Source organism: Rhinatrema bivittatum, chromosome 9, assembly GCF_901001135.1.
Source record: "Rhinatrema bivittatum chromosome 9, aRhiBiv1.1, whole genome shotgun sequence".
Lineage (NCBI taxonomy): Eukaryota > Metazoa > Chordata > Amphibia > Gymnophiona > Rhinatrematidae > Rhinatrema > Rhinatrema bivittatum.
This window is the reverse complement of record NC_042623.1, coordinates 110789046-110805396: the sequence shown is the minus strand read 5'-3', so window position 1 is coordinate 110805396 and position 16351 is coordinate 110789046. Positions and strand designations below refer to the sequence as shown.

The 16351-nt window shown below is 43.4% G+C and overlaps 1 protein-coding gene across 2 annotated transcripts in view; it reads left to right on the top strand.

Annotated features, from left to right (window-relative positions):
- Window positions 1–16351, top strand: part of NELL2 (neural EGFL like 2) — a 537087-nt gene that overhangs the window by 423252 nt on the left and 97484 nt on the right. For both annotated transcript variants that reach the window (XM_029616870.1, XM_029616869.1), the window contains exon 15: window positions 9161–9256. In XM_029616870.1, coding sequence (XP_029472730.1) covers window positions 9161–9256 — 96 coding nt within the window. The remainder of the gene's footprint in view (window positions 1–9160; window positions 9257–16351) is intronic.

The window sequence follows — 16351 nt, the reverse complement described above, 5'->3', positions numbered from 1 at the left end:
AAGTACGCGAACGCGCTTTTTAAAAAAATCTACCCCTAAGTGAACTTAATAGCAGGTAATGGACTTCTCCTCCAAGAACTTATCCAATCCTTTTTTAAATAGAGCTATATTAACTGCACTAACCACATCGAGCTATTATACCCGGAGATAAAGATTTTTCCTCTTAACTAGGAATTTTTGAATTTTTAAATGAATAAACGTTAAGGAAACAGCATGATACCTTTGAATTTCAGTTTTATATCTTTACATTATTATTTCTGGAGGTGAATTAATTATGTCTTTTCCTTATTTATATGACACCCTTAACCAGGGCGCCACACAGCCTTTACTGAGGGCTGGATTCATCCAATTTGAGGTTGAAAAGATTTCTGAGGTTAATAGCTATTCAGGATATTTGGTGGAAAAAATGTTCTTCAAATTTTCAGCAGAGGCTGCACAGGAACCTAAATATCAACAAACTGGGCAATAATGAGCATATAATGAACATTCTAGGCCTTCCCAGCTCCAAGTTGTGGAATATATTACCCTCATTCATTACTATGCATGACCAAAGTCAGCAGAGCAGACATCTGAGGTCCTTTCAGCATCTCAGTCCTGGAGTTTGATCCTGTATAATTTATTGCAATACAGGAAAAGAAATGTAATGAACCTTATCCTGGAAACAACTGTGATTACTGATTATACAGCTTGTTATTATCCCTGCTATCAAGCATTTGAACCTTGGCAGGATGCTTTTGGTACAGCCTCCAAATTATCATATTTAACATTCTACAAACATTATATTATATATTCATCTTTATAAACATTATCATTCTTAATTAGCATACTTGCTGATTAACCAAATTATTGGTTTGTTTTAATTATAGTGTATTGTATTTTCAATGCATTTAACTTAAGTGTGAAATGATCTGTACAATTTAAGAGAAAACGAATGGCTCCCTAATTGTGATACTAGTTTCTCCTTGAATAGTAATGACATACTAGATGGCTAAGACAGGAAAGTAAATAAACTGTCTGATAATTCTGGGCTGGTGCCTCTAGTTGGCAAATAGCAACAAATATTTTGATTTTGGCAAATATTAAGGGGGCAATTTTCTAAATATGCAAGTAACTATGACGTCTGCAGGTAGCTTTTACCTGCGGATTTTACATTAATTTTGTAAGAGTCCTGCTGGGCAGCTCAGACCCTCACTCCACTCTCGAAATAACTAAACATGACAATACTGAAAGTGGAAATAAACAGGCCACAGCTAATATTTAATAGAAAAGCAATAGAAAAAACGAAAAACTTGTACCTTCAAGATTCGAAAATCCAGGACCACACTCCCAAACCGCCTACCCTGGACAAGCAAGGTGGCACAACCAAAACTGCCCTCCCCCCTGCTGCGTTTCCAAGCATCCTGGCATGGTATCCACCCTTTCCAGCAACATGCCCTGTCCATCAGCCCCGCGACTGACCTAGCTTCATGAGACAGTTCCAACCTGTTTGATAGCTCCCCATTGGCCTGGGTACCTGCACAAAATGACCCCCAGCTGTGACATTACAAAAAATGCATTGCTGCTTAACATAATCCTCTAAATAAGTATGATAACACAAGACTCGCAGCAAGAAGATGTTCTAACTAACAATAACCACTATTATAATAGATCACTTCAAAGGTACGAACCCAAATCAGGAACACTGCAAGATTACCTGACAGTTTAATAGTAGGGATGTGAATCGTTTTAGGATGATTAAAATTATCGTCCGATAATTTTAATATCGTCTTAAACCGTTATGGAACACAATACAATATTCTAACGATTTATCGTTATAAATCGTTAGAATCGTGAGCCGGCACACTAAAACCCCCTAAAACCCACCCCCGACCCTTTAAATTAAATCCCCCACCCTCCCGAACCCCCCCAAATGACTTAAATAACCTGCGGGTCCAGCGGCGGTCCGGAACGGCAGCGGTCCGGAACGGGCTCCTGCTCCTGAATCTTGTTGTCTTCAGCCGCTGGACCCGCAGGTTATTTAAGTCATTTGGGGGGGGTTCGGGAGGGTGGGGGTTTAATTTAAAGGGTCGGGGGTGGGTTTTTAGGGGGTTTTAATGTGCCGGTTTTGCGATTTTTCGATTTTTCACGATTTTTCACGATATTTTACCCCCCCAAACGGCAACAATACGATTCCCTCCCCCTCCCAGCCGAAATCGATCGTTAAGACGATCGAGGACACGATTCACATCCCTATTTAATAGTGTGGACCAAGCCTTCCTGTCCCTCTGCCTAAAGTTCAGGAAGGGTGGGCAGGGAACGCCATTGGGAAAGAGGCCGTCCGCTGGCCGCACTGCACCCTTTAAATGGTATCTGACGTCATCAGGAGCGGGTAGGCAGCTGGCCAGTTCCAATGACAACACCGCCTAGAGCCCACCCGAAAGAGGTCAGCCACGGGCCGTCCCCACGGAATGAGAGCCGATGTCATTGAGAGCGTCATTGACGTTCCCATCCAAGGTGGCAGTGCGGCAAAGGAAAAAAGGTAGGAATTAGGGATTGGGCAGGAGATGGGAAGAGGAAGGGAGGTTAGAGTAGGGGGTAGGAAGGCTGCGAGGCTCACATGTGCTTGTGGCCTGCCAATTTTATAACATGCGTGCGCATGTAATAAAATTGGCACATCCATGTGTATGCCCCAGATAGCATGTGCACCTATTAAAATCTTCTCCATTGTTACTTATGGATCCAAACCACCTATGTCCCACCCAGACTCTGTCTAGACTTCGCCCACTACCCGCCCATTTTTCTGTCTTTTGGATTTGTGTGCATAACGGGAGATACGCACGTACTCAGCAGTTTTATAAAATCTGTACGGCGCATGCTGGCCAGAAACACATGTGTATCTCCCAGCTTTTGTGCACATAGGCCTTTTAAAATCTACCAGAAAGTCATAATGCAATTTAAATTGGTGAAAACTCCTGGCTCAGATGGGTTTAGCCCAGAATTTTATTGTATTTTGGGTGATCTCATTGTAGCTCTCTTAAGGGAGATGTTTCAAATGTTTAGAGAATGTGGCTTCTTTGAGCAGGGTCATAATCTCACCACAGTGGTGTACTTCCAAATCCTGGAAAAGATTTAAATTATCCTGAATATTTCAGACCAATGTTTTACTGAATATTTGTATCCTTGATCAGGATACAAAGATTCTAACTGTATCTTGGCTTACAGGCTAAACAATTTGATTCAGTCTTCTATAAATCCTGATCAGACTGAGTTCATGAAGGAGAGGCTTTATAATTGTAATATTTTAAAAAGCCTTATTAGTTATTCATACACCTTCTAGAAATAGATCAGTTGGCCTTTTGGTAAATCTTGATACTGAGAATACATTTAACAGTGTTAACTGGAATTATTTGCTCTGGGGGTTAAAACAATATAATGGGGGCTCTTACAACAGGCTGTAGAAGATCTTGCTGGCAGTGAACAGACTCCCAGGGGCCTTGAGGCTGACTGCCATCCCTGTGAAAAGAGGCAGCTCTGCAGAATTCATTGAGGCTCTTATAACAGGCTGCTGCCCTTTACTCCTCCCCGCAGAAGATCTTACCAGTAGTAGGACAGACACCCAGGGGCCTTGAGGCTGATTCCTGTCCCTGTGAAAAGCTGCTACTCTACGGCAGACCATCACCAGTGCGTTGTCTCCAGTGATCATTTTCTCCCAATTCTGTTGAGGGACAGGCAATCTTAAAAATAGTATCTGTAGTATCCCTTGGAGCACAATCTGTTGCTTCTAGAGATGTGAATCGTGTCCTCGATCGTCTTAACGATCGATTTCGGCTGGGAGGGGGAGGGAATCGTATTGTTGCCGTTTGGGGGGGGGGTAAAATATCGTGATAAATCGTTAAAATCGTTAAAACCTGCTAAAATCGTTAAAACCCACTAAAACCCACCCCCGACCCTTTAAATTAAATCCCCCACCCTCCCGAACCCCCCCCAAATGACTTAAATTACCTGGTGGTCCAGCGGCGGTCCGGAACGGCAGCGGTCCGGAACGGGCTCCTGCTATTGAATCTTGTTGTCTTCAGCCGGCGCCATTTTCCAAAATGGCACCGAAAAATGGCGGCGGCCATAGACCAACAGGATTCGACGGCAGGAGGTCCTTCCGGACCCCCGCTGGACTTTTGGCAAGTCTTGTGGGGGTCAGGAGGCCCCCCCCAAGCTGGCCAAAAGTTCCTGGAGGTCCAGCGGGGGTCAGGGAGCGATTTCCCGCCGCGAATCGTTTTCCGTACGGAAAATGGCGCCGGCAGGAGATCGACTGCAGGAGGTCGTTCAGCGAGGGTTCCGGCGCCTCGCTGAACGACCTCCTGCAGTCGATCTCCTGCCGGCGCCATTTTTCCGTACGGAAAACGATTCGCGGCGGGAAATTGCTCCCTGACCCCCGCTGGACCTCCAGGAACTTTTGGCCAGCTTGGGGGGGGCCTCCTGACCCCCACAAGACTTGCCAAAAGTCCAGCGGGGGTCCGGAAGGACCTCCTGCCGTCGAATCCTGTTGGTCTATGGCCGCCGCCATTTTTCGGCGCCATTTTGGAAAATGGCGCCGGCTGAAGACAACAAGATTCAATAGCAGGAGCCCGTTCCGGACCGCTGCCGTTCCGGACCGCCGCTGGACCACCAGGTAATTTAAGTTATTTGGGGGGGGGTTCGGGAGGGTGGGGGATTTAATTTAAAGGGTCGGGGGTGGGTTTTAGCGGGTTTTAGTGTGCCGGCTCACGATTCTAACGATTTATAACGATAAATCGTTAGAATCTCTATTGTATTGTGTTTCATAACGGTTTAAGACGATATTAAAATTATCGGACGATAATTTTAATCGTCGTAAAACGATTCACATCCCTAGTTGCTTCATCCCCTGATACAAGCTTTCTTCTTGTAAACATTTTGAATATTTCTGTTTCCAAATCTCCTCATTAAATTGTTCCTTTTAGTCTTTAAAGTCTGCAAGTTGTTTGTCAGATAATTCTGTTGATGAAGTTGCCTTTTATTTTATTTATTTAGGAACTTTTATATACCGGTATTAGTGGGGACATCATACCGGTTCACATAATAACTGCAAGTTTGGAAAGTACATTTTAACAGGGAGAGTAACTGGGCGCGGAGGTAACCAAAAGGCAGTATGAAGGATAGAAAACAATGAAATCATAACCGGAGAATAACAATTAACAATTTAACAAATTAACAATTTACAATTTACATTGAATGACTCCTTAATGTAAGGAGCGGGCAGTCACCTGGAAGGGGGGGGGGGGGGGGCGGGCTAAGGAGAAGAAGGGAATGCTATTCTGTGTAGGCATGGTTGAACAGAAGTGTTTTTAGTTTCTTTTTGAATTTGATTGCGCAGGGTTCAAGGCGCATGTGGACAGGTAGGGAGTTCCAGAGGGTCGGACCGGCAATGGAGATGGCACGGTCACGGGTGGAGGAGAGATGAGCTGTTTTTAGGGAATGAACATGAAGGGTGCCTTTGTTGGTAGATCTAGTGGCTCGGGTGGAAAGGGAGGCGGTGAACGGGAGGTCGAGCCAGTTGGAATTGTGTGGATGGACTTGTGTATTATGGTCAAGGTTTTGTAGTGTATACGTGACAGGATAGGGAGCCAATGTAAGTCCTTGAGGATGGGGGTGATATGGTCGTGTTTGTCTGTGTTCGTGATGAGTCTTGCAGTTGCATTTTGCAATAGTTGGAGGGGTTTTATCAAAGATAGGGGGAGCCCTAAGAGGAGGGCATTACAGTAATCAAGTTTGGAGGTGAGGGTGGCTTGAATCACTGTACGGAAGTCATGGGTGTAAAGCAGGGGTCTGAGTTTCTTTAGAACATTGAGTTTGAAGAAACCAGCTTTGAGGATAGAGTTGATGTGAGGTTTCATGCTGAGGTTAGGATCGAGAAGGACTCCGAGGTCCCTAACGGAGGGTTGGGCTGTGAGGAGGTTAAGTTTAGGGTCGTTAGGCGGGAGGTCAGGGGGATGCGAGGAGATGTAGAGGAGTTCCGTTTTATTTGTGTTGAGTGCAAGCTGAAGGTTGGTGAGGAGGGTGTTGATAGCTGCTAGGCAATTTTCCCAGTGCTCCAGAGCGTCTGATATGGAGTTGTGAATGGGAATGATGATCTGTACATCATCAGCATACAGGTAGAATTTGAGTTTAAGGTCAGAGAGGAGGTGGCAGAGAGGTGTGAGGTAAACATTGAAGAGGGTCGAAGAGAGTGATGAACCTTGCGGGATTCCTTGTTGTAGGGGGTATGAGGCAGATAGGTTGTTTCCAATTTTAACAGAGAACTTTCTGTTGGAGAGGTATGATTTGAACGAGGCAAGAGCTATTCCTGAGATGCCAATGCTTTCTAGCCGTGTCAGGATGTGGTGGTGGCTGATGGTGTCGAAGGCCGCTGAAATATCGAGAAGGGCGAGGAGGTAGCTGTGGCCTTGTCCCAGACCTCTAAGGAGATGGTCAGTAAGGGAGAGGAGTAAGGATTCAGTATTAAAGTGTTTCCTGAATCCAAATTGGGATGTATGGAGGATATCATGGTTTTCAAGGTAGTCCATAAGTTGTGAGTTAACCACCTTTTCCATTAGTTTGGAGATAAAAGGAAGGTTGGAAATGGGGCAGAAGTTGGATGGGTCTTTCGGGTCTAGGGAGGGTTTCTTGAGGAGGGGTTTGACAACAGCGTGTTTGAGGGGGTCTGGGACTATCCCATGGCTGAGGGAGCAGTTGATAATATCTGCTATAGTGCTGGCTATGCTGTTGGGGATGGCTATTAGAGCTTTGGTGGGGATGGTGTCGTTGGGGTGAGAGGCTGGCTTGAGTTTTCGAAGGAGGCTTACGATTTCTTTAGAGGAGGTAAGGTCAATGGTGGCCATTGAAGGTTGGGAGGGGGGGGAAGCGAGGGTGGGTTGGTGGGGGGACAGGGATTGGTGGGGGGAAATCTGGAGAGCAGGTTGGAGATTTTACTTTGGAAGTAATTTGCGAGTTCTTCACATTTTGCTGCAGCCTCAGAATCTGGGATGGTAGGAGAGATAGGGGTGGTGAGGCTAGTGACATAGGAGAAAAGAACTTTAGGGTTGAATTTATAGTCATGGATTTTTTTTGCCATAGAAGTCACGCTTGTGTTTGAGGGTGGACAGTCTGTATGTGTGTAAGGCTGTTTTGTAGCTGGAGGAGTGTTGCGGGGTAGGGTCCTTGCGCCATTTTCTCTCTTTTTGTCTGAGATTACATTTTAGGGTTTTTAGCTCTTTGGTGTACCAGGGCTTGGAGGGTGTCGCTGCTGTGTTTATGATACGTTCGGAGAGTGGGCATAGCTTGTTGGCAATGTCTTCGGTGAGGTTATGCCAGGAAGCTAAGGCTGTGTCTGGGTCTGAGCAGATAAGTCTTGGTAGGGAAGAGGCTAATGCATCAATTAATTCGTCGCTGGGGCAGGTTTTTCTGGATTTGATGGTGGTGTGAGTGGGATGGTTACTTGGGAGGGGTTTCTTCATGGCGAGACGGCTTTCAATGAGATAGTGGTCGGACCAGGGCACTGGGGTGCAGATGGGTGAGTCGGTGGTCTGGAAACTGGAGTTAATAAACATCAGGTCCAGTGTGTGACCAGCTTTGTGGGTAGGAGATATTATAATTTGTCGGAAGCCTATGGCAAGGAGCGATTGAATGAAGGTTTCGCATGATGCAGTGGGGGGAGTGAGTCAACATGAAGATTAAAATCTCCAAGGATGATGGAAGGGGTATCTGTTTTCATCCATTCTACAACAAATTCAATTAGGGGGGAGGGGTTGGACTCAAGGATGGTAGGGGGGGCATAAACAAGGCAGATTTGCAGGGAAGCTGCCTTAAAGAGACCTATTTCGAGTTTGGGTGGGGCGGCTATGTTGATGGGTTTAAGGTTGAGGTGCTTCTTAGCTGCTAGGAGAAGTCCTCCTCCTCTTTTTTTAGGTCGGTGGATGGGGAATATGTCATAGAGGGAGGATGGGAGTTGGTTTATGAGGATGGTATCTGATTCTTTGAGCCATGTTTCCGTGACTGCACAAATGTCTGGAGTGCAGTCCATAAGTAGGTCATTGAGGATTAGTGTCTTTTTGGATTATAGATTGCGCATTCATGAGTATAATGGAGAGGGTGGTGAGGCCGAGGAATTGGGTTAGGGGTGATGTAAGGATGGGGATAAGGGATTTGTGGCGGGGGGAGGGGTGATGGGGAAGGAGGGGAGGGGGAGGTAGTCTGGAGAGAGGGTAATGGATGCGAGGGATTGGGTAGGCAGCCATGATGGAATCTTAAATGTCAGGTAGGAAGGGAAGTGCAAGTAGATGGGAGGGATGTACTGTGGACTAGTGGAAGATAAGCAATGAGGAAGGTATGCAGTGTAGCTGTCAGAGTCAACAAGTTTCAATGATCTGAATATAAGCATTTACATTTAGTAACAATAGGGTATAAATAGTAAACAGTGGTGAGGCACAGAGAATAAGGCACTTTGAGCTGCTCACCGTGTGGCGAGTGTCCGTGTTGAGTGATGGTGGAAGGAGGAGATAGTGTGGAGGATGGTCCCGTTGCACGTAGTTCAGTTAGTGGCTGAGATGTATGGCCTTTGCAGGAGTGTCTTTCTCCATGTCTCTCAGTCGGCGTCTCTCACGCTCTGTTGCTGGTTGTGTGTCTCCTTCCCACTCTATCTCACTATCCCACTCTATCGACTAAGGCCAAATTCAATTCACTATTGATTTGTGCAGAAACTGACTAAACTTGTATGATTAAAATCCTCAGGTCCAGAGTACACTTATTAAGAATTATGTTCTAATTTTGTACAAACTCTGGATTTTCACTATAGAGTTTTGGTTCTTTTTGAATCCAAAGACCTTGAGGAATCCATTGGCAACGACAATCTTATCCCATTGTAAGTTACCTGCTTTATTCACCGATTTATCAAATAGAGGAGGAGCATTCAATTTCTCAGTCAAGTATGAATCTGAAAAACTCAAAATATTGTCCCAAGTGTTGTTTGACATAATTATGGACTTTCCCAGATTCTACAAACTGCCCCCCCCCCCTCAATTATTTTTTTATTTTAACAATTGGACTAGTGTGGGAGCTTCATTTTGTGATTTGGATACATTATAAAATTTGAAAAAGTAGCTGAGTCTTTGTTATATTTTCACCATTTCAGCATTTTGCAAAGATGGTTGTAGGAATGGTGGTACCTGCATGGCTCCCAGTGTATGCGCATGTCCACAAGGTTTTACAGGACCCAGCTGTGAAATAGGTAAGAATATTGTCTCATCTGTTTCTTAAATCTCAAGAAGGAAGGAGATGTTGGCATTACTGGTCTTTGCCTCCAAGAAGGGAGAGAACTCTCCCCACTTAAGTCCTACATCCTTGGTTTCAGGGATGGGTGCCAGCAAAATTCTGCATCTTTCAGCCACTCCACATGGTGCCTGTACAACACAATGATTCTTCTGTAGTGCCAGCACCATTTTCTCAAAATTTATGGTCCAGATCTGCCAATCTTGCTCTCATAGCCTGTGAATTTAGAAAAAGAATGCAGTGCTGGCATTGTAGAGGGTGTGACGTGCCAGGAGTTGCTGAACCTATAATGAATCCAGTGTCTTACGTCAGTCCCTTGTGGTTTTAATTAAAAGATGAATCTATTTCACTTCCCATATTCATCCTTCTACATGTATTTAACATTGTCTACAACGTTTTGTGTAGAAAACTCAGAGATTGAAGGGTCTATATGCAAAAGATTTATGCAGTTAAAAATCAGTTTCAACTGCATATATCTAACCAGTTAAAAATCCTCTCTGCTATGCGGATCAAATCTGCCAATTAAAGTGGAACAATTTTAAATGGGTAAGATTTACTCAGCTAAAATCTACTTTTAGCCAGGTAAATCTTTTGAATATCAACTCCAGAATGTGTTGCCTGATGAAAGTTTTGACCTACATGTATGCTGGTGTTAGGGGTTCTTGGGACCTTCTTGTCCTCTATAGTCATATATCTATGATCTCGAAAGTTTATGTACCATGGCATAATTTTTGATGGTCCTTTAAAATATATTACAACCTCCTAAGAGCCCAGTTAACAAATAATTTGAATATTGATGGGTTTAGCATGTTTATAGCTGGAAGCAATGATATTTATTTATTGATGTGGGGTTTTGGGGGGGTTTTTTGCATTATTGTTGAAGTGCAGAATCGTGCATTCAAACACTACTCAATTAGAAGTAACTAATCTGACCCAATTTAATGCATTCAGATTTACTACATTGCATTCTAGTGACCTCACTTTTTTTTCCCCTTAATCTGAATGTTATTAGAAATGGCTAAAAATGTCTGTTAATATAAATGTGTTTATTATAAAACATTATCAGTAGAATATTCTTTTCAGTAAAATGGACTGAATATCATGCAGCCTGTAATTTTACATCCCATGGTTTCTGGTTCTTTTCACTTTAGATAGTTGTGGTGTTTCATGTATTTTTCCAGCTGTAGTTTAATGTGTCCACCGTTGTAATGTCCAATGAGGCCACAATGAAATTGTTCTTGTTTTCCAAAAATGGGCTATTTTGTGTATGTATATATTGAACAATTACATTAGTATATAAAGTAGATCTTTTCTAAAAGTGTTGTATATAGGCAACTAGAGTAAAATCAAGACGCTGCATGTTAGTGAATGCTCACTTAGTACTAGAGGCTTGGATTCAATAACTGCAAAAGTTGTACCGTACAAGTGAAATAATATAAGCCGTTCTAAAAGACAAAACGAATATTCTTTAAATTTTTTGATAAAGAAAATTATGCTCAGTTAATTTAGTATTCAGAGGAGAATTTTATAACATAGCAATAGTCTGTGTGTACCTTGCATAGGTAAACTTTACCAATTTATGCACATAAAATTGCTTTGAAAATACTCAGATAATTGGCTGAAAATGTGCACAAATTAGCTTACTCTAAGTAGGGTATAACTTGCGCAGAGTAACTTACATGCATACTTTTTTAAAATAGCAGTAGGTGGTAAAGAGCTAACCTGCACTGATCAGGAGAGGGATTTTGGGGTGATAATGTCAGATGATATCATGGCAGAAGAGGGAGCATAACTTTCAAACATGTCCATGAGGCCTCACATACGCACATATAGGGGCTCACACTGATTTGATCAAGTATTGTAGAACCTGTACAGACAGAGCCATCTGCCAGCTTTTAATGCATGCTTATCTCTGCCTCCCAAAGTACACGCATACTTTTCAGTGCATGCAATATTTTGTTACAGGCAATATTTTAGCGCTAACCTGCCTTTTCCCCTATCATGTGATGGGGCAAAGGCTACTTGTGCCATTTTGGAAAATGCAATCAACTGGCCTGAACCAGGGTACTCTCCAGGCTGCCACTTGACAACCAGGGATGTTTTCTAAAGGTATGGAAGGGTACAGGGGGCAGGGAGGTTTGGGGGTTCCTCTAAATCACTAGTCTCTATTTTCTCTGTAAGGGGGTGGGGGGCTACTAGACACCAGGAATTCTATTCCATGGAAGGGGCATCTGGGAACAGGGGTTGGGGCATTGGATTCCTAGTAGGATTATTTTATTCAGAGGGGAAGGGGGCAGGACATTGCTGTGCACCATCAAAAAGCTTTATTTTTATTTTTTCACTATGGGGCCACTTCTACAGATGGAAAGCATCTGCGAAGACCCCTGGAAGCATTTTATACTTTAGCTGGGGGGTTATTTTTGAGCTGTATGATCCTTTAAGAAGTATCCTGATGTCCCCCGGCATCTACAACTCATGAGATTGAGTTCCTATAACATGGCTAGCTTTTTTTTTTAGGCAAGACGTGTTGTATTTTGCAAAGGATTACCTATGCATTAGCTGCTTTGCATGCATCAGTAAATGTTATGCATGCAAAGAAGCTAATTTCAATAGGGGCGAATTTATGGGGGAAAATGCATGATATCATAAATATCAGATGGTATACCACGTGACAACCAGCATTTTACGCATGTTATAGCCTTATCACAACTTAGTAAATGTACCTGAAAGAGAGGGGAAACCAGGGTGCTTGTGCAAAATGACTAACTAGGTACACGCTCTTGCACTCTGAAAGCAGATTTGCACAGAATACAGAGAAAAGTTTTCAAGTGTAAAGGTGCTTCCTCACAAATGGGCACACTGGGGCAGTGTGCAGCCCTATAGCCTGAGCTGTGGGAGCAGTTCAGCCTTGCAAGGAGTTTCAGAGGACAGTCCCCCTATGGTACTAGAAAAACTCCAGAGATGGTAGCACTGGACAAAGCCAAGGCTACAGCTCTTAACGCTAAAGTATCATTTGCTGTGACAAGCTTTAGGGGGACCCTAACTGCATATATTGATGATAGAATGGATAGTAAAGAACCACTGTTAAGGGGGGGTCAAAGGATTAGCTGGCATGAATGGAAACCTGACATTATAGATGTCACAGAAACTGCATCATACAACTAAGAGCATATTATTCTAACCAGATTAAAGACCTCAAGAAGGCCTGGGAGCTCCATCTGGAGTGGGGAGTGCCTAGAGGAGCTACATACGAGGTAAGAGTGGGCCAGAGGTAAGTTCGTATAACACCCATCTGAGAGGTGTCAACAAGGTTTTCTATTTACTGCTTCCATCAAATACCCTGCCAGCCAACAGAACTCTGTCAAAGCCAACAGTATGTTGTCTTTGACAGAATATGTACTTAAAGCGCCTTTCTTCTAGAACCCATGGGTGTCCAAGCAGAATGGTGGGCAAAGCCATGCCATGAGGAACTACTCTTACAGCAGTCACAGTCCAACAACATATGTAAGTAGGGTGTCTTGTAGCTGCATCATGACTGTAGAGGCATTAGAATCCAAGAGACATTCCATAAAAAACCACTGGACCAAACTGAGTCATTATCACTAACTAGGCAATGTGCTGTAAAGGACAGCTGTACAGAATCCTCCAGTTCTGTTAGAACCTATATATGACCTTTCAACCACCTTATAACAGATGGGTGTCCCATAGCTAGGATCACATGCCATTGCCTCCTCCTCCTCTCCCATAAATGGAATGCACTCTTGCAGTTCTTATGATGCTGTACATCACACCCCTGTGCACACCAGCTGATGTATTGCCACACATCTTTTTCTCTTTTCACAGACAACACCAACTCCTCTTCGGATGAGGTGGAGGAGGAACAGGAGATAGACCAGGCCTCTCCTGCCAATGCAGCTACTGTGCCAGCTGCAGGGGACCATTAGATACCACCACTACCACCTGCAGCGGCATACCAGTTCCCTCCCCCCACATGGTGACTCCAGACCTCTTCAGTATCAACCTTCTCTGGCAGCTGCCTTTGGATTTTCCCCTTCTTACCAGCCTTCCCTTCCTGTCTCCCACCAACCCTCCTCTCCCCACAGGACCTCTTTTCTGTTTCTCCCCAGAACCTCAGGACACAGGTCCTGAGGGTGACCTGCTATTGCCAGGGGAGGGAGGTGAGCATGTCAGTGGATAGCTTCCCCTGGAATCAGGACAGCACTCCATGACTGCAGAGACTGGTTTGTAGCAGGAATTCCTGCTCCTAGCCCAGAAGTCCAATCTCTTTCAGTTATGGGTGTTGATAGGATGGGAAAGTGGTTCGAGACATGTGAGAAGACTGATGGCAGTAGCTGAGCACCTTCTACATGCTCAAGAGGGTCTCATGACTGTTCTTGAGCTGGTGGCATGCACTGATCACCAGTGCCCCAACCCTCTAAGTCTATCAGGACCTATCCTCAAGGTTCCTGGGGCCTTTTTTTATGTAAATAGTTAAGTCCCTAGTTTTTCCTTTCCCTATCCTTTTTTTTGGAAAATTATATATATATTTTGACAGATGGGACCATGTTTCCCTAATACTGCACAATTTGCATTGGCTCCCTGTTAATAAGCAGGTTGAATTTAAAATGTTAACATTACATTTTAAAGTATTGAAGTTTGAAGAACCATCCTATTTGTCAATTTTATTAAAGTTTATACCATGCCATAATTTGCATTCCCAAGATAATTTTTTATTAGAGATCCCCTCTGTAAAGGCTGTTCATTTAGCTGAGACCCTCACTCTTGCCTTTCATTTAATTGGTCCCCTTCTTTGAATACCCTTCCAGATTCTTTGAGAGCAGTTGAGGAGATTACTACTTTTCACAAGCATCTGAAAGCCTTTTTGTTTAAATGAGCTTAACATTGCAAGACAGCTCTGTCTATGCTAAGCTTTACATCACTATAGAATGTTGTCATAAAAACATGTTCATATTACATTGTATATTATAATACGTTTTAATGAATAATTTTATTATAATCGTTTTTTTTTTTTATTGTGATCCACCTAGCATGGGATCTGATATAAGTAGAATAAAAATTGTTTTCAATAAATATTTGCTGCCCTTTGTGTATAGCTTCTTCTTTTGCATTCTACAACTGATGTGATTCCAGAGGCAAGCCCCTTTCAGGACAGTCTACTAAACTCATGTTCATACCCACATACTGGCCTGATTGTAGCTATGCATCCAATTCATTCCATTAGCCTCTATTCTCCACTCTCTTACTCTAACAGCAGTTTTAGTTCAGCTCCTAAATATTCGGATGACAAATATAAACCTTGCCGTTGAATGTCCATAATACTGCAAAGGTATATGTCACTACTTCTCCCTTCTAAGGGCCAGAGGTGTGTGAAGCCAAGCCACAAACATAGGTAAAGCCTTTAAAGGGTTACTTCTTGTTTGATTCACCACTACTACCATCACACAATGGGGAGACAAAGTGCTGAAATATAGTGGCCCTTTCACCAACAGGAAATGATCCAGCAGAGAGGAGGTGTCATACAGATGTCAGGTATGAGCTCTTTTCAAAGGAAGCTGGCTGTGAGGTGCTAAGCATCCACCTCTATCTCCCAAAAGCTGTTAATGACATTAAACATAATAGCACCCAAATGCAGTCTTACCCCGTGGTGGATATGGCATCTCTGGAGTTAAACAGATGGCTGATGCTACTAGAGGCTCAATTCTCATCTTCTCCCAGGTAGAGGCCAGCTTTCCACCAGAAGGGTCTCAGTTCACAGCTAGGAATCCCTTCATTGCCTTTCTAACACTAGTATCTCAGGAAGCTCCACATGCCTGTGGAAGTCTGCTTACCCTTACAGCATTTCCCCCCATGACCCCTGTCTTCTACCTGACATGTTGGCAAAAGGAGTATTTGAAGGCTTTCTAATAAAAACACACAGCTGTGACCTATCTAGGACTCCCAGATGTAATGATTACCTCATCACCTTATAATGAAAAGGACCCATACAAAGCAACCCTTTAGAGTCTAAGCGAAATTATCTGAAGCAAAGTCAGAAGTGGCTGTATTCACAGCAACTTCCCATTCAGATATAAATATTAACAAAAATGGAGTATGCCCTTATTATAGGGCAAAGGTAACCCTCTGGACCAAAATACCCTGAAATGTTCTAGTACACGGGGCCATAAGATTATACTAGATGAGTCTATAGTAGTGAATGAAGTGCCTCACAAAAATATTAGCTATAGAGGTGAAGAGCTAGAGCTAAAGTCATAGAGGAAAATGCTTCAGATAACGAAGTCCTCTTCCACACATGCCTTTGATTCCCAAAACCCAGTATTTAGCATATTGGCCAACTATACACACATATAAGAATTATGCTGATACGACAAAAAAGAGATCCTATACATGTGTTCATCTGATAAAATGACTCACATGCATGTCCTGTTTTAAGTATTGCTTTCTGTTTTATAAAAGTATACACGTTAACTTTTTCTGTGTGTAAAAGCAGCTCCCATATACAAGTAATTATGTTCCCATTAGGAGTGTACTGGAGTATTTATGTTCAGGTCTCATTGCCTATTTTCCTAACAGCACCATGCATGGAGGCAAAGGACCTCTGCTTAGGAAGTCTAACTTCCAACCACAGGAAGTGGACCTTCTTATCAGAGAGGTAAAGATAATTCAAAACCTTTTATATGAGAAGGAGTCAAGGAAAGTGGAATCATATAGAAAGGAGCAGAAATGGGAGAAAAATCCACCAGAAATTAAAGGCATATTTCCACAAAAATAGAAGTGTGCACGCAGGGCCAGTGCATGGGTCTGTAGCACCCTAAGCAGACCAATGTAACACCGCCCCCCCCCCCCAACCCATCCTGAGTGCTCCACAGCTGCTTTTACACTTCACATTTTGAAAATGGCGCCCTGCCTACCGCCACCACCCTAGGCGACTGCCTAGTCCAGCCTAATGGTCATCCCAGGCCTGTGTGCAAGATGTCGGTCACAAGTGGTGAGACCTTAGAAGCAAGGTCAATGACAAATAAGCAAGAATCAGGTC